At 46.8% G+C, this 19315-nt stretch overlaps 1 protein-coding gene across 1 annotated transcript; it reads right to left on the reverse strand.

The window, feature by feature from the left end:
* Positions 1-3497: 3497 nt before the first annotated feature.
* On the reverse strand, positions 3498-14274 carry LOC110534555 (HUWE1-associated protein modifying stress responses). Its single transcript, XM_036948696.2, has 4 exons — positions 13702-14274; positions 12457-12537; positions 8977-9273; positions 3498-4776 (listed from the first exon to the last, which is right to left on the reverse strand). Exons 1-4 carry the CDS (start codon positions 13898-13900, stop codon positions 4502-4504), a joined length of 852 nt encoding a protein of 283 aa, XP_036804591.2. The 5' UTR covers positions 13901-14274; the 3' UTR covers positions 3498-4501.
* Between the last annotated feature and the right edge of the window lie 5041 nt (positions 14275-19315).

The following is a 19315-nucleotide window of genomic DNA, read 5'->3' on the forward strand; positions in this document are numbered from 1 at the left end:
CAACAGTATTATCCCCGGGCTAGTAGACCTCAATTAATACTAGCATGGTCTAAACAGTACTATCCCCAGGCTAGTAGAGCACAATTAATACTAGCCTGGTCTAAACAGCACTGGCCAGCCAGGCTAGAAGACCACAATTAATACTAGCCTGGTCTCAACAGTACTATCCCCAGGCTAGTAGACTGCAATTAATACTAGCCTGGTCTCAACAGTACTATCCCCAGGCTAGTAGACCACAATTAATACTAGCCTGGTCAACTAGCCTGATCTCAACAGTACTATCCCCAGGCTAGTAGACCACAATTAATACTAGCCTGGTCTAAACAGTACTATCCCCAGGCTAGTAGACCGCAATTAACACTAAACTGGTCTAAACAGCACTGGCCAGCCGGGCTAGTAGACCACAATTAATACTAGCCTGGTCTCAACAGCACTATCCCAGGGCTAGTAGACCACAATTAATACTAGCCTGATCTAAACAGCACTGGCCAGCCAGGCTAGTAGACCGCAATTAATACTAGCCTGGTCTCAACAGCACTATCCCAAGGCTAGTAGACCGCAATTAATACTAACCTGTTCTCAACAGCACTATCCTCAGGCTAGTAGACCGCAATTAATACTAGCTTGGTCTAAACAGCACTGTCCAGCCGGGCTAGTAGACCTCAATTAATACTAGCCTGGTCTAAACAGTACTATCCCCAGGCTAGTAGAGCAAAATTAATACTAGCCTGGTCTAAACAGCACTGGCCAGCCAGGCTAGAAGACCACAATTAATACCAGCCTGGTCTCAACAGTACTATCCCCAGGCTAGTAGACCACAATTAATACTAGCCTGGTCTCAACAGTACTGGCCAGCCGGGCTAGTTGACCACAATTAATACTAGCCTGGTCTAAACAGCACTGGCCAGCCAGGCTAGCAGACCGCAATAAATACTAGCCTGGTCTCAACAGCACTGGCAAGCCAGGCTAGTAGACCACAATTAATACTAGCCTGGTCTAAACAGTACTATCCCCGGGCTAGTAGACCGCAATTAATACTAGCCTGGTCAACTAGTCTGGTCTCAACAGCACTATCCCCAGGCTAGTAGACCACAATTAATACTAGACTGGTCTGAACAGTACTATCCCCAGGCTAGTAGACCACAATTAATACTAGCCTGGTCTAAACAGTACTATCCCCAGGTAAGTAGACCACAATTAATACTAGCCTGGTCTAAACAGCACTGGCCAGCCAGGCTAGAAGACCACAATTAATACTAGCCTGGTCTCAACAGTACTATCCCCAGGCTAGTAGACCACAATTAATACTAGCCTGGTCTAAACGGTACTATCCCCGGGCTAGTAGACCACAATTAATACTAGCCTGGTCAACTAGCCTGATCTCAACAGTACTATCCCCAGGATAGTAGACCACAATTAATACTAGCCTGGTCTCAACAGTAATATCCCCGGGCTAGTAGACCTCAATTAATACTAGCCTGGTCTAAACAGTACTATCCCCAGGCTAGTAGAGCACAATTAATACTAGCCTGGTCTAAACAGCACTGGCCAGCCAGGCTAGAAGACCACAATTAATACTAGCCTGGTCTCAACAGTACTATCCCCAGGCTAGTAGACTGCAATTAATACTAGCCTGGTCTAAACAGCACTATCCCCAGGCTAGTAGACCACAATTAATACTAGCCTGGTCTAAACAGTACTATCCCCGGGCTAGTAGACCACAATTAATACTAGCCTGGTCAACTAGCCTGATCTCAACAGTACTATCCCCAGGCTAGTAGACCACAATTAATACTAGCCTGGTCTAAACAGTACTATCCCCAGGCTAGTAGACCACAATTAATACTAGCCTGGTCTCAACAGCACTGGCCAGCCAGGCTAGTAGACCACAATTAATACTAGCCTGGTCTCAACAGTACTATCCCCAGGCTAGTAGACCACAATTACTAGCCTGGTCTCAACAGCACTGGCCAGCCGGGCTAGTAGACCACAATTAATACTAGCCTGGTCTCAACAGCACTGGCCAGCCAGGCTAGTAGCCCACAATTAATACTAGCCTGGTCTCAACAGTACTATCCCCAGGCTAGTAGACCGCAATTAATACTGGCCTGGTCTAAACAGCACTATCCCCAGGCTAGTAGACCGCAATTAATACTAGCCTGGTCTCAACAGTACTATCCCCAGGCTAGTAGACCACAATTAATACTAGCCTGGTCTCAACAGCACTGGCCAGCCGGGCTAGTAGACCACAATTAATACTAGCCTGGTCTCAACAGCACTGGCCAGCCGGGCTAGTAGACCACAATTAATACTAGCCTGGTCTCAACAGCACTGGCCAGCCGGGCTAGTAGACCACAATTAATACTAGCCTGGTCTCAACAGTACTATCCCCAGGCTAGTAGACTGCAATTAATACTAGCCTGGTTTAAACAGTACTATCCCCAGGCTAGTAGACCACAATTACTACTAGCCTGGTCTAAACAGTACTATCCCCAGGCTAGTAGACCACAATTACTACTAGCCTGGTCTCAACAGCACTGGCCAGCCAGGCTGGTAGACCACAATTAATACTAGCCTGGTCTCAACAGCACTGGCCAGCCGGGCTAGTAGACCACAATTAATACTAGCCTGGTCTCAACAGCACTGGCCAGCCGGGCTAGTAGACCACAATTAATACTAGCCTGGTCTAAACAGTACTATCCCCAGGCTAGTAGACCGCAATTAATACTAGCCTGGTCTCAACAGTACTATCCCCAGGCTAGTAGACCACAATTAATACTAGCCTGGTCTCAACAGTACTATCCCCAGGCTAGTAGACCACAATTAATACTAGCCTGGTCTCAACAGCACTATCCCCAGGCTAGTAGACCACAATTAATACTAGCCTGGTCTAAACAGCACTGGCCAGCCGGGCTAGTAGACCACAATTAATACTAGCCTGGTCTCAACAGTACTATCCCCAGGCTAGTAGACCACAATTAATACTGGCCTGGTCTAAACAGCACTGGCCAGCCAGGCTAGTAGACCACAATTAATAGTAGCCTGGTCTAAACAGCACTGGCCAGCCGGGCTAGTAGACCACAATTAATACTAGCCTGGTCTAAACAGCACTGGCCAGCCGGGCTAGTAGACCACAATTAATACTAGCCTGGTCTCAACAGTACTATCCCCAGGCTAGTAGACCACAATTAATACTGGCCTGGTCTAAACAGCACTGGCCAGCCAGGCTAGTAGACCACAATTAATACTAGCCTGGTCTCAACAGTACTATCCCCGGGCTAGTAGACCACAATTAATACTAGCCTGGTCTCAACAGTACTATCCCCAGGCTAGTAGACCACAATTAATACTGGCCTGGTCTAAACAGCACTGGCCAGCCAGGCTAGCAGACCACAATTAATACTAGCCTGGTCTCAACAGCACTGGCCAGCCAGGCTAGTAGACCACAATTAATAGTAGCCTGGTGTCAACAGTAAAGAGAAAACATTGAAAAACCGTTCATAGTTAAAAGCTTGGTTTGTTTAATGCCAGAATCATTATTTTACATTTTAAACAATTCAATGGTTTTGCATTTCTTTTTTTTTTTTTTACATTATTTTATTTATTTTTTACAATATGTACCACATGTATGTCTGCATCATACAACAGCAGAACCTAGTTGTCATAATGTATATACACTGTAGATAAGAGGACTTGGGGTTAAAGGTTAGAGAGAGGAGACAGGGAAGAGCTATTGGGGTGGAGGCTTTATAAAACAAAACACAAACGCACATGAATCCAGTCAGGATTGTGCTCAACGAACACACACACACACACACACACAGCCACACACACACACACGTGCTGGCAGACACACACACCCCAGAACTTCCCGCTGTGCCAGAGATAGCAGCTTCCTCAAAAGGCAAAGACAAGTCACACACACTTAGTGGCAGTTCTGTCCAACACACACGCATCGAGAGGAGGGAGACTAGAGCCACAGTCGCTTGAGAGGTGAGGGGCTACTATACAGGAAGGCTTCTAGGCCTCAGGACCCCAACATACCTCTAGTAACAAGGGGGGGGGGGGGGGGGGGCAGGTCTGTCCCACCACTCAGAACACATGGCCAACAGTTTCATCCCAGTGGTCTAGACAGGCTGCTGGTGAGCTACCAGTCCGTTTGTGCGATCATTCCAAGTCGTTGTCATGCCAACCACGAGGAAAGGAGGGAACACAGGAAGGAGAGATGGCGGAGGAGGAGGGGATAAGTGGCTTTTTAATCATTTACATTTCTCTCTCTTTTTTTTTTTTTAAAGCAACAGAGGGGGAGGTGCCAGGTTGGGAGGGTTTGATTGGCCGGCCTGGTGGACGAGTCATCATCCAATCAGCTCGGGCCGCGACAGCAAAGTAGAAATATCTAGTGTGCGTGGCGTGTGTAATTTGTGTGTGTGTGAGAAACGTGCCTTGAGCGTGTGTGTGTGTGTGTGTGTCGTCGATGTGTGTGTGTGATATCCGGGGACACTCAGAGCATCCGGTTGCGTTTGTGGGTGGGCGAGTCTGTGATGACGTCACTGCACTGGGCAGACGCCCTCTTCCTATTGGCTGCAGCGGTTGCCGCGGCGTTCTCCAAATGGAGCGCCATCTCCTCGGCGATGAAGGTGTTCAGGTCGACGTCGTGGAGACCGTTCCTACGGTTACGACCCGGCTGCGGAGTGACGGGGCTGTCGCGTGTCAGGTGCGTCGGAGAGCCAGGGGCACCGGAACGAACGGATATACTGGCCATCGCCCCACTCAGGCCTGGAGGGGGATTACAACAGTATTAATAATATTAGTATACAGGTGTGACAGAGACACTCACATGGCCAGTCAGTCAGTGTTTGGCTAGGTAGCTAGCTGGACTAATGGCCAGTCAGTCAGTGTTTGGCTAGGTAGCTAGCTGGACTAATGGCCAGTCAGTCAGTGTTTGGCTAGGTAGCTAGCTGGGCTAATGGCCAGTCAGTCAGTGTTTGGCTAGGTAGCTAGCTGGACTAATGGCCAGTCAGTCAGTGTTTGGCTAGGTAGCTAGCTGGACTAATGGCCAGTCAGTCAGTGTTTGGCTAGGTAGCTAGCTGGGCTAATGGCCAGTCAGTCAGTGTTTGGCTAGGTAGCTAGCTGGACTAATGGCCAGTCAGTCAGTGTTTGGCTAGGTAGCTAGCTGGACTAATGGCCAGTCAGTCAGTGTTTGGCTAGGTAGCTAGCTGGGCTAATGGCCAGTCAGTCAGTGTTTGGCTAGGTAGCTAGCTGGGCTAATGGCCAGTCAGTCAGTGTTTGGCTAGGCAGCTAGCTGGACTAATGGCCAGTCAGTCAGTGTTTGGCTAGGTAGCTAGCTGGGCTAATGGCCAGTCAGTCAGTGTTTGGCTAGGTAGCTAGCTGGGCTAATGGCCAGTCAGTCAGTGTTTGGCTAGGTAGCTAGCTGGACTAATGGCCAGTCAGTCAGTGTTTGGCTAGGTAGCTAGCTGGGCTAATGGCCAGTCAGTCAGTGTTTGGCTAGGTAGCTAGCTGGACTAATGGCCAGTCAGTCAGTGTTTGGCTAGGTAGCTAGCTGGGCTAATGGCTAGTCAGTCAGTGTTTGGCTAGGTAGCTAGCTGGGCTAATGGCCAGTCAGTCAGTGTTTGGCTAGGCAGCTAGCTGGACTAATGGCCAGTCAGTCAGTGTTTGGCTAGGTAGCTAGCTGGGCTAATGGCCAGTCAGTCAGTGTTTGGCTAGGTAGCTAGCTGGGCTAATGGCCAGTCAGTCAGTGTTTGGCTAGGTAGCTAGCTGGGCTAATGGCCAGTCAGTCAGTGTTTGGCTAGGTAGCTAGCTGGGCTAATGGCCAGTCAGTCAGTGTTTGGCTAGGTAGCTAGCTGGCTATGCGGTCGTTTGAATGATGCATCAATACAGCCCTGGTTCCATGAACGATATGGACTGTGGTGGGAGTAGTTGATAGAGGCCTCGTAAGGGCCTGTTCCTGACTACTGCAGAGGTTCAGCCGCCTAACTGTGCAGTGTGCGTGTCTGTCTGTCTCACCGTGCAGTGTGCGTGTCTGTCTGTCTCACCGTGCAGTGTGTGTGTCTGTCTGTCTGTCTCACCGTGAAGTGTGTGTGTCTGTCTGTCTGTCTGTCTCACCGTGCAGTGTGTGTGTGTGTCTGTCTCACCGTGCAGTGTGTGTGTGTGTGTCTGTCTGTCTCAACGTAGTCTGTCTGTCTGTCTCACCGTGCAGCGTGTGTGTCCGTCTGTCTGTCTGTCTCACCGTGCAGTGTGTGTGTCTGTCTGTCTGTCTCACCGTGCAGCGTGTGTGTCTGTGTCTGTCTCACCGTGCAGCGTGTGTGTCTGTCTGTCTGTCTGTCTGTCTCACCGTGCAGTGTGTGTGTCTGTCTGTCTGTCTGTCTGTCTGCCTCACCGTGCAGTGTGTGTGTCTGTCTGTCTCACCGTGCAGTGTGTCTGTCTGTCTGCCTCACCGTGCAGTGTGTCTGTCTGTCTGTCTGTCTCACCGTGCAGTGTGTCTGTCTGTCTGCCTCACCGTGCAGTGTGTCTGTCTGTCTGTCTCACCGTGCAGTGTGTGTGTCTGTCTGTCTGTCTCACCGTGCAGCGTGTCTGTCTGTCTGCCTCACCGTGCAGTGTGTCTGTCTGTCTGTCTCACCGTGCAGCGTGTGTGTCTGTCTGTCTGTCTGTCTCACCGTGCAGCGTGTGTGTCTGTCTGTCTGTCTCACCGTGCACTGTGTGTCTCTGTCTGTCTGTCTGTCTGTCTGTCTCACCGTGCAGCGTGTGTGTCTGTCTGTCTCACCGTGCAGTGTGTCTGTCTGTCTGCCTCACCGTGCAGTGCGTCTGTCTGTCTGTCTCACCGTGCAGTGCGTCTGTCTGTCTGCCTCACCGTGCAGTGCGTCTGTCTGTCTGTCTCACCGTGCAGTGTGTCTGTCTGTCTGTCTCACCGTGCAGCGTGTGTGTCTGTCTGTCTGTCTCACCGTGCAGTGTGTCTGTCTGTCTCACCGTGCGTGTCTGTCTGTCTGCCTCACCGTGCAGTGTGTCTGTCTGTCTGTCTCACCGTGCAGTGTGTCTGTCTGTCTGTCTCACCGTGCAGTGTGTCTGTCTGTCTGTCTCACCGTGCAGTGTGTCTGTCTGTCTGTCTCACCGTGCAGTGTGTCTGTCTGTCTGTCTCACCGTGCAGTGTGTCTGTCTGTCTGCCTCACCGTGCAGCGTGTCTGTCTGTCTGCCTCACCGTGCAGCGTGTCTGTCTGTCTGCCTCACCGTGCAGCGTGTCTGTCTGTCTGCCTCACCGTGCAGCGTGTCTGTCTGTCTGTCTCACCGTGCAGCGTGTCTGTCTGTCTCACCGTGCAGCGTGTCTGTCTGCCTCACCGTGCAGCGTGTCTGTCTGCCTCACCGTGCAGCGTGTCTGTCTGTCTGCCTCACCGTGCAGCGTGTCTGTCTGTCTGTCTCACCGTGCAGCGTGTGTGTCTGTCTGTCTCACCGTGCAGCGTGTGTGTCTGTCTGTCTGTCTCACCGTGCAGTGTGTCTGTCTGTCTGTCTCACCGTGCAGTGTGTCTGTCTGTCTCACCGTGCAGCGTGTCTGTCTGTCTGTCTGTCTCACCGTGCAGCGTGTCTGTCTGTCTGTCTGTCTCACCGTGCAGCGTGTCTGTCTGTCTGTCTGTCTCACCGTGCAGCGTGTGTGTCTGTCTGTCTGTCTGTCTGTCTGTCTGTCTGCCTCACCGTGCAGTGTGTGTGTCTGTCTGTCTCACCGTGCAGTGTGTGTGTCTGTCTGTCTCACCGTGCAGTGTGTCTGTCTGTCTGTCTCACCGTGCAGCGTGTGTGTCTGTCTGTCTCACCGTGCAGCGTGTGTGTCTGTCTGTCTGTCTGCCTCACCGTGCAGCGTGTCTGTCTGTCTGTCTCACCGTGCAGCGTGTGTGTCTGTCTGTCTGTCTGCCTCACCGTGCAGTGTGTCTGTCTGTCTGCCTCACCGTGCAGTGTGTGTGTCTGTCTGTCTGTCTCACCGTGCAGCGTGTGTGTCTGTCTGTCTGTCTCACCGTGCAGCGTGTGTGTCTGTCTGTCTGTCTCACCGTGCAGCGTGTGTGTCTGTCTGTCTGTCTCACCGTGCAGCGTGTGTGTCTGTCTGTCTGTCTCACCGTGCAGCGTGTGTGTCTGTCTGTCTGTCTCACCGTGCAGCGTGTGTGTCTGTCTGTCTGTCTCACCGTGCAGCGTGTGTGTCTGTCTGTCTGTCTCACCGTGCAGCGTGTGTGTCTGTCTGTCTGTCTCACCGTGCAGTGTGTGTGTCTGTCTGTCTCACCGTGCAGTGTCTGTCTGTCTCACCGTGCAGTGTCTGTCTGTCTGTCTGTCTCACCGTGCAGTGTGTGTGTCTGTCTGTCTGTCTCACCGTGCAGTGTGCGTGTCTGTCTGTCTGTCACACCGTGCAGTGTGTGTGTGTCTGTCTGTCTCACCGTGCAGTCTGTCTGTCTCACCGTGCAGTGTGTGTGTCTGTCTGTCTCACTGTACAGTGTGTGTGTCTGTCTGTCTCACTGTGCAGTGTGTGTGTGTCTGTCTGTCTCACTGTGCAGTGTGTGTGTGTGTCTGTCTGTCTCACTGTGCAGTGTGTGTGTGTCTGTCTCACTGTGCAGTGTGTGTGTGTCTGTCTCACTGTGCAGTGTGTGTGTGTGTCTGTCTCACTGTGCAGTGTGTGTGTGTCTGTCTCACTGTGCAGTGTGTGTGTGTCTGTCTCACTGTGCAGTGTGTGTGTGTCTGTCTCACTGTGCAGTGTGTGTGTGTCTGTCTCACTGTGCAGTGTGTGTGTGTCTGTCTCACTGTGCAGTGTGTGTGTGTCTGTCTCACTGTGCAGTGTGTGTGTGTCTGTCTCACTGTGCAGTGTGTGTGTGTCTGTCTCACTGTGCAGTGTGTGTGTGTCTGTCTCACTGTGCAGTGTGTGTGTGTGTCTGTCTCACTGTGCAGTGTGTGTGTGTCTGTGTCACTGTGCAGTGTGTGTGTCTGTCTCACCGTGCAGTGCGATGGCCTCTCTGAAGGGCTGCAGGTCAGCCTCGACAGACGACCCGCTCTCTGTGGACGGCGGCCTGCCGGGTGACATCACAGAGAGGGCGTGGCCGTGTTTGGGTGTCTGTGCGTCGCGACGGGGGTTGCGTGGGGGCGGGGCCTTGCCACACAAAAAGCTGATGAGGTCCTCCCTCCTGATGTTTCTCCTCCGCTTCTTCACCCAGGCCAGCACGTCTTTGTTACGACGCTGGTACGCCCGCTGGACCCCCAACTCATAGCTCCGCTGGTGGGACTCTAGTGACTCTGTGAGGGGGGGGAGAGAGGGAGAGAGAGGGTGAGAGGTTGGATTGGGGGGGGGGGCAGGTTTCATGTCTTTATTACGACGCTGGTAGGCCCGCTGGACCCCCAACTCATAGCTCCGCTGGTGGGACTCTAGTGACTCTGTGAGGGGGGGGAGAGAGGGTGAGAGGTTGGATTGGGGGGGGGGGCAGGTTTCATGTCTTTATTACGACGCTGGTAGGCCCGCTGGACCCCCAACTCATAGCTCCGCTGGTGGGACTCTAGTGACTCTGAGGGGGGGGGGAGAGAGAGGGTGAGGTTGGATTGGGGGGGGGGACAGGTTTCATGTCTTTGTTACGACGCTGGTACGCCCGCTGGACCCCCAACTCATAGCTCCGCTGGTGGGACTCTAGTGACTCTGTGAGAGGTTGGATTGGGGGGGGGGGGCAGGTTTCACCAGTTTACCAGTCAGTCAGTAGCAGTGTCCATAGCAGACCAGTCAGTCAGTAGCAGTGTCCATAGCAGACCAGTCAGTCAGTAGCAGTGTCCATAGCAGACCAGTCAGTCAGTAGCAGTGTCCATAGCAGACCAGTCAGTCAGTAGCAGACCAGTCAGTCAGTAGCAGACCAGTCAGTCAGTAGCAGTGTCCATAGCAGACCAGTCAGTCAGTAGCAGTGTCCATAGCAGACCAGTCAGTCAGTAGCAGTGTCCATAGCAGACCAGTCAGTCAGTAGCAGTGTCCATAGCAGACCAGTCAGTCAGAAGCAGTGTCCATAGCAGACCAGTCAGTCAGTAGCAGACCAGTCAGTCAGTAGCAGTGTCCATAGCAGACCAGTCAGTCAGTAGCAGTGTCCAGACATTTACATAATGACTTACTGTGGTAATAGCAGGTAGCATTAGTCTCCAAGACGTTTCCATAATGACTTACTGTGGTAATAGCAGGTAGCATTAGTCTCCAAGACGTTTCCATAATGACTTACTGTGGTAATAGCAGGTAGCATTAGTCTCCAAGACGTTTCATAATGACTTACTGTGGTAATAACAGGTAGCATTAGTCTCCAAGACGTTTCCATAATGACTTACTGTGGTAATAACAGGTAGCATTAGTCTCCAAGACGTTTCCATAATGACTTACTGTGGTAATAGCAGGTAGCATTAGTCTCCAAGACGTTTCCATAATGACTTACTGTGGTAATAACAGGTAGAATTAATAGCAGGTAGAATTAATAGCAGGTAGAATTAGTAACAGGTAGCATTAGTCTCCAAGACGTTACCATAATGACTTTCTGTGGTAATAGCAGGTAGCATTAGTCTCCAAGACGTTTCCATAATGACTCACTGTGGTAATAGCAGGTAGAATTAGTCTCCAAGACGTTTACATAATGACTTACTGTGGTAATAGCAGGTAGCATTAGTCTCCAAGACGTTTACATAATGACTTACTGTGGTAATAACAGGTAGCATTAGTCTCCAAGACGTTTACATAATGACTTACTGTGGTAATAGCAGGTAGCATTAGTCTCCAAGACGTTTCCATAATGACTTACTGTGGTAATAGCAGGTAGCATTAGTCTCCAAGACGTTTCCATAATGACTTACTGTGGTAATAACAGGTAGCATTAGTCTCCAAGACGTTTCCATAATGACTTACTGTGGTAATAACAGGTAGCATTAGTCTCCAAGACGTTTACATAATGACTTACTGTGGTAATAACAGGTAGCATTAGTCTCCAAGACGTTTCCATAATGACTTACTGTGGTAATAGCAGGTAGCATTAGTCTCCAAGACGTTTCCATAATGACTCACTGTGGTAATAGCAGGTAGAATTAATAGCAGGTAGAATTAATAGCAGGTAGAATTAGTAACAGGTAGCATTAGTCTCCAAGACGTTACCATAATGACTTACTGTGGTAATAGCAGGTAGCATTAGTCTCCAAGACGTTTCCATAATGACTCACTGTGGTAATAACAGGTAGCATTAGTCTCCAAGACGTTTCCATAATGACTTACTGTGGTAATAGCAGGTAGCATTAGTCTCCAAGACGTTTCCATAATGACTCACTGTGGTAATAGCAGGTAGAATTAATAGCAGGTAGAATTAATAGCAGGTAGAATTAGTAACAGGTAGCATTAGTCTCCAAGACGTTTACATAATGACTTACTGTGGTAATAGCAGGTAGAATTAATAGCAGGTAGCATTAGTCTCCAAGACGTTTCCATAATGACTCACTGTGGTAATAGCAGGTAGCATTAGTCTCCAAGACGTTTCCATAATGACTTACTGTGGTAATAGCAGGTAGCATTAGTCTCCAAGACGTTTCCATAATGACTTACTGTGGTAATAGCAGGTAGCATTAGTCTCCAAGACGTTTCCATAATGACTTACTGTGGTAATAGCAGGTAGCATTAGTCTCCAAGACGTTTCCATAATGACTCACTGTGGTAATAGCAGGTAGCATTAGTCTCCAAGACGTTTCCATAACGACTTACTACGCTAATAGCAGGTAGCATTAGTCTCCAAGACGTTTCCATAACGACTTACTACGCTAATAGCAGGTAGCATTAGTCTCCAAGACGTTTCCATAACGACTTACTACGCTAATAGCAGGTAGCATTAGTCTCCAAGACGTTTCCATAACGACTTACTGTGGTAATAACAGGTAGCATTAGTCTCCAAGACGTTTCCATAACGACTTACTACGCTAATAGCAGGTAGCATTAGTCTCCAAGACGTTTCCATAACGACTTACTACGCTAATAGCAGGTAGCATTAGTCTCCAAGACGTTTCCATAACGACTTACTACGCTAATAGCATTGAAACTGAGAGCAATAGAACCCCCCCCCCCCCCCCCCCCCTCACACACACACACACACAGGGTTGTATTTAACAGTACACAACGTAGAAAGCATTTTGCAACGGAAAACAAAAACGAGCGTTTTCTATTGGACAGGTTCCCCACATCGGAACGTTCTCTTCCATTTCCTCCTCAGTGAACAGGACCCTGGTGGTCTAGCTACAGCACGGAGTATGGGTGTGTGGCTAGGGAAGAGAGGAGTTAGGGTGGTAGACTGTGTGGTCGTTCATCCGAGTGTCCCCCCCCAGGGAAGCCCTAGCCCGGTAAAAACACAGACAACTCAACAGTGTGTCACACAGCCACAAGACAAAAACGCCCAATAAAACAAGTTAAACTCAGCGTTTAGTTACCTTTGTATAGGTTGGTGACGGCAGTAGCTGCGTTCTGGAAGGGAACCCAGAGAGACAGACCCTGCTGTTGACAAACTCTGTCTGAAAACACACACACAACATTTTAACAACCGGAGCAACTTGACATTCACAAAACCAATACATGCCATTAATTCCATGCTTGTGTCTAACATACGACATCGTCTGGCAAAGACTGCGACTTGTTTTTCCCCAGGCCCGTATAACTTTGAATAGACAACTTTCTCTACTTTGACCCTTCAACTTGGCTAAGCAACGCCATTTTGTCTGACTGAGCTGCATCAGTCTGACTTCACTGTGTTTATATGCCTTAAGACCAAACCTATGGCAAAGAAACCAGGCGACAGTTATCTAGTTAGCGGAACACTGGCTTGGGCCAAAAAAACGGGCAAAACTAATCTAGTTATCACGGCATTGTGGTTGTTTCACTAGAGACGTGGATGTAGAATACACCCTCAATATTGTGATAAACTGGTAGAATAACAATTATACACTAAGTCGGATAAATAACATTAGTCATAACCCAATCGCCATTTTGTCCTAGTAACGCATTGATCAGCGTTATAATAATTCACCACGTCGCTTTTAAATTGATTGACCAGACAAGGTGAATGGTCAAGTGTTGTGAATGTGCCAAGAGGACCGAGGGTCAGACAAAAACAGAAACAGCTTGGTGGTGGTTAATAATAATAATAATAAAATAGTTATTTTCAACACAACTCCTCCCTGCGCTTCGCCATTTTGTTCTGCGTTACGGTCCGACTGCAAAGTTAACTCGAGACAAAAAAAATTGTCAAAACTCGACATTAATAAAAACAAAAATGAAATGATTAAACAAAGTAATGCAAATCAAATCACTTGAACGATGTAGAGAGGTCAAAATATATTAAACGTTGTATATCTATGATATCTTTAGTTAGTTCCCGAGCTACAGCTACAGTACTGTTCCTGGACCTGACAACTAGATAACTCAGCAGGGGGGGTTTAAAAATGACAATCTGTACATTATTCGTAGACAATGTTAGTTAGAAATGTAGCTAATATATAAAACGAATAGGACTACAAGTAGGGTCTAAAATGGTTGCCAAACAAAACAGCAAACTAGATCGCCTTAATGTCCTTTGTTTGCCTTGCCACTCGAGTCCATCTGATAGCTTTTTTTTTAATGCTAAGTGTCAGCTATCTTAATGAGCTAATACTAGTTGTTAATGAAGTATTATTCCGGACCTTTGTATAGCTGTGCGACCGCAGTGGCTGAATTTTGGAAAAGATGCCATAGTTTTTGCTGACTTTGCTCCGACTCGTCGTCGCTCGGCTCCTGTCGCTCCGCTTCGGCCAAACACTGCCGCTCCCATTTGGAGAACCAATGTTCGGGACCGTGCTCCTGGATCTCCGCTTCGCCCTCCTTCTCCTTCTTCTCCTCCATAATAAATCGCAATTAAGCGTCTATTACGTTACGGTTTATTATATGTGGGTACCCCCCCCCCCCACCCCTCCCGTTTAAAACTTCCTTATAGATGTGAATACTAATCGGATGGATTGGTAACTAGCCGTGGAAACGCTAAAAAAATAAGAATTTTAAAAAGCCCAGCTGTTGTTGAAGTTAGAGCCGCATTGTGAAAACATCGGGTGTCTAAACGCTGGTCGCCCCGGTACTAAACAAACTGAAGGAGTCGTCGACTGAGAGAATCTCTTTAAAAAAAAAACACACATGTCAACATGCTTGTTAACTGAAACCCCGCCTTTTTTCTCACCATGCTTAAAAACGATTGGCCTGCAGTGGTTGCTTAGGGCGTGGTTTTGTGAATTATTCTCAAGTCTTCATTGGATGTAAAAGGGAAGAGATACGTCATAGAACAACAATGTTGATCCCGTTGATCCCGCCCCCCCCCCCTTCTCCTTTGACTGTCAAACGGTGTCTGTCCAGAGGGAGCCGTGTTATCAGGTTCCTTGTGGATGGCCTTACCCCCATGCCAGTTGACGTTTAACACGGTTAAGGTTATGCTCAGGTTTGTTAGGGTTTAGTGTAGGGACGTACCAAAGATCTCGGATAACTATCCGCGCGGATGGAAGTTTACAAACTATATTATTTAGCCTCAAATTCTGGCCTACAGTCAGAAAGTAGCCCAATAATTAAAAAAATAAATGACCCCCTTTTAGTAGACCAGCCAACCTGGACAAAGTGATTTATTTTTTTGTTTGCTTGTTACAGCTCGTCATCCATGCTAGATCAAACAATAATGTTAGATCCATAAAGTTAGGCCTGATAACAGCTGACATTTAGATTTTTAAGGCAATTTTAAAAGGGGTTTCAAGGGTCAAATCTGGTTAAAATGGCCATTTTTTATAGATTTTTAAAATTTAACTAGGCAAGTCAGTTAAGAACAAATTCTTATTTAAAAAGACAGCCTAGGAACTGCTCTGTTCAGGGGCAGAATGACAGATTTTTACCTTGTCAGCTCGGGGATTCAATCTAGTAACCTTTCGGTTACTGGCCCAACATTCTTAACCACTAGGCTACCTGCCACCCCGCCATAATGGAAATAGTCATCAGGAACTCAGAGTATATATATATATATAAAGTACCAGTCAAAAGTTTGGTCACACCTAATGATTCAAAGGTTTTTCTTTATTTTTTACAATTTTTTACATTTAGTAACCAAAAAAAAAGTGTTGAAACAAATCAAAATACATTTTATAATTTAGATTCTTCAAAGTCGCCATCCTTTGCCTTGATGACAGCTTTGCACTCTTAGCATGTATATATATATATATACAGTGCCTTGCGAAAGTATTCGGCCCCCTTGAACTTTGCGACCTTTTGCCACATTTCAGGCTTCAAACATAAAGATATAAAACTGTATTTTTTTGTGAAGAATCAACAACAAGTGGGACACAATCATGAAGTGGAACGACATTTATTGGATATTTCAAACTTTTTTAACAAATCAAAAACTGAAAAATTGGGCGTGCAAAATTATTCAGCCCTTTTACTTTCAGTGCAGCAAACTCTCTCCAGAAGTTCAGTGAGGATCTCTGAATGATCCAATGTTGACCTAAATGACTAATGATGATAAATACAATCCACCTGTGTGTAATCAAGTCTCCGTATAAATGCACCTGCACTGTGATAGTCTCAGAGGTCCGTTAAAAGCGCAGAGAGCATCATGAAGAACAAGGAACACACCAGGCAGGTCCGAGATACTGTTGTGAAGAAGTTTAAAGCCGGATTTGGATACAAAAAGATTTCCCAAGATATAAACATCCCAAGGAGCACTGTGCAAGCGATAATATTGAAATGGAAGGAGTATCAGACCACTGCAAATCTACCAAGACCTGGCCGTCCCTCTAAACTTTCAGCTCATACAAGGAGAAGACTGATCAGAGATGCAGCCAAGAGGCCCATGATCACTCTGGATGAACTGCAGAGATCTACAGCTGAGGTGGGAGACTCTGTCCATAGGACAACAATCAGTCGTATATTGCACAAATCTGACCTTTATGGAAGAGTGGCAAGAAGAAAGCCATTTCTTAAAGATATCCATAAAAAGTGTTGTTTAAAGTTTGCCACAAGCCACCTGGGAGACACACCAAACATGTGGAAGAAGGTGCTCTGGTCAGATGAAACCAAAATTGAACTTTTTAGCAACAATGCAAAACGTTATGTTTGGCGTAAAAGCAACACAGCTGAACACACCATCCCCACTGTCAAACATGATGGTGGCAGCATCATGGTTTGGGCCTGCTTTTCTTCAGCAGGGACAGGGAAGATGGTTAAAATTGATGGGAAGATGGATGGAGCCAAATACAGGACCATTCTGGAAGAAAACCTGATGGAGTCTGCAAAAGACCTGAGACTGGGACGGAGATTTGTCTTCCAACAAGACAATGATCCAAAACATAAAGCAAAATCTACAATGGAATGGTTCACAAATAAACATATCCAGGTGTTAGAATGGCCAAGTCAAAGTCCAGACCTGAATCCAATCGAGAATCTGTGGAAAGAACTGAAAACTGCTGTTCACAAATGCTCTCCATCCAACCTCACTGAGCTCGAGCTGTTTTGCAAGGAGGAATGGGAAAAAATTTCAGTCTCTCGATGTGCAAAACTGATAGAGACATACCCCAAGTGACTTACAGCTGTAATCGCAGCAAAAGGTGGCGCTACAAAGTATTAACTTAAGGGGGCTGAATAATTTTGCACGCCCAATTTTTCAGTTTTTGATTTGTTAAAAAAGTATGAAATATCCAATAAATGTCGTTCCACTTCATGATTGTGTCCCACTTGTTGTTGATTCTTCACAAAAAAATAAAAATTTATATCTTTATGTTTGAAGCCTGAAATGTGGCAAAAGGTCGCAAAGTTCAAGGGGGCCGAATACTTTCGCAAGGCACTGTATATATATATATATATATATATATATATATATATATATATATATATATATATATATATATATATATATATATATGTATATATATATATATATATATATATATGTATATATATATATATGTACAGTGGGGCAAAAAAGTATTTAGTCAGCCACCAATTGTGCAAGTTCTCCCACTTAAAAAGATGAGAGAGGCCTGTAATTTTCATCATAGGTACACTTCAACTATGACAGACAAAATGAGGGAAAATAATCCAGAAAATCACATTGTAGGATTTTTAATGAATTTATTTGCAAATTATGGTGGAAAATAAGTATTTGGTCAATAACAAAAGTTTAACTCAATACTTTGTTATATACCCTTTGTTGGCAATGACAGAGGTCAAACATCTACTACTGTTCAATCTCAGACACTGACCACACTTTAGCTAGTTAGCATAACAACTGTATGAAAGGGTAAATGAATGCATCCATCCCATAATCTACGTGTTATAGACTTTAGCTAGTTAGCATAACAACTGTATGAAAGGGTACATTAATGCATCCATCCCATAGTCTAAGTGTATTCGACTTTAGCTAGCTAGTTAGCATAACAACTGTATGAAAGGGTACATTAATGCATCCATCCCATAGTCTATGTGTATTCGACTTTAGCTAGCTAGTTAGCATAACAACTGTATGAAAGGGTAAATTAATGCATCCATCCCATAGTCTACGTGTTTTAGACTTTAGCTAGCTAGTTAGCATTTTAACTGTATGAAAGGGAACATTAATGCATCCATCCCATAGTCTACGTGTTTTAGACTTTAGCTAGTTAGCATAACAACTGTATGAAAGGGTACATTAATGCATCCATCCCATAGTCTAAGCGTTTTAGACTTTAGCTAGTTAGCATTTTAACTGTATGAAAGGGTACATTAATGCATCCATCCCATAGTCTAAGCGTTTTAGACTTTAGCTAGCTAGTTAGCAGAGCAGTAGATGAAAACACAACGTTGTATTCCTTAGCCTAGATAACTGTTTGTACAGTATGTTGACTTGGGCGTCTACTTCAGACCTCATCGATTTGATCAAGGATGAGCATAAGAGCCTTGAAAAGGGGAGAAGACCACTATCAGTCTGGCCATGTGGAGAAGACCACTATCAGTCTGGCCATGTAGAGAAGACCACTATCAGTCTGGCCATGTGGAGAAGACCACTATCAGTCTGGCCATGTGGAGAAGACCACTATCAGTCTGGCCATGTGGAGAAGACCACTATCAGTCTGGCCATGTGGAGAAGACCACTATCAGTCTGGCCATGTAGAGAAGACCACTATCAGTCTGGCCATGTGGAGAAGACCACTATCAGTCTGGCCATGTGGAGAAGACCACTATCAGTCTGGCCATGTAGAGAAGACCACTATCAGTCTGGCCATGTGGAGAAGACCACTATCAGTCTGGCCATGTGGAGAAGACCACTATCAGTCTGGCCATGTGGAGAAGACCACTATCAGTCTGGCCATGTAGAGAAGACCACTATCAGTCTGGCCATGTAGAGAAGACCACTATCAGTCTGGCCATGTGGAGAAGACCACTATCAGTCTGGCCATGTAGAGAAGACCACTATCAGTCTGGCCATGTGGAGAAGACCACTATCAGTCTGGCCATGTAGAGAAGACCACTATCAGTCTGGCCATGTGGAGAAGACCACTATCTGTCTGGCCATCAGAATCAGAATTACTTTATTTTTTATTTAACCTTTATTTAACCAGGCAAGTCAGTTAAGAACAAATTCTTATTTTCAATGACGGCCTAGTTGGGTTAACTGCCTGTTCAGGGGCAGAACGACAGATTTGTTGTACCTTGTCAGCTCGGGGATTTGAACTTTCGGTTACTAGTCCAATGCTCTAACCACTAGGCTACCCTGCCACCCCAAGTATCATCAGCTGTTCGGGTGGCTGGTCTCAGACAATCCTGCAGGTGAAGAGGCCGGATGTGGAGATCCTGGGCTGGCATGGTTACACGTGGTCTGTGGTTTTCTGTCCGGTTGGAGGTAACGCCAAATGATCTAAAACAACATGGGAGGCGGCTTAAGGTAGAGAATTGAACATTAAAATCTCATGCAACAGCTCTGGTGGACATTCCTGCAGTCAGCATGCCAATTGCACGCTCCCTCCAAACATGAGACATCAGTGGCATTTGTGATGTGTGACAAAAATTCACATTTTAGAGTGACCTGTTATTGTCCCCAGCAGAAGGTGCACCTGTGTAATGGTCATGCTGTTATTGTCCCCAGCGGAAGGTGCACCTGTGTAATGATCATGATGTTATTGTCCCCAGCGGAAGGTGCACCTGTGTAATGATCATGATGTTGTCCCCAGCGGAAGGTGCACCTGTGTAATGATCATGCTGTTATTGTCCCCAGCGGAAGGTGCACCTGTGTAATGATCATGCTGTTTAATCAGT

Source organism: Oncorhynchus mykiss, chromosome 13 (assembly GCF_057628025.1).
Source record: "Oncorhynchus mykiss isolate SJ-2025 chromosome 13, ASM5762802v1, whole genome shotgun sequence".
In the NCBI taxonomy this organism is placed as follows: Eukaryota; Metazoa; Chordata; class Actinopteri; order Salmoniformes; family Salmonidae; genus Oncorhynchus; species Oncorhynchus mykiss.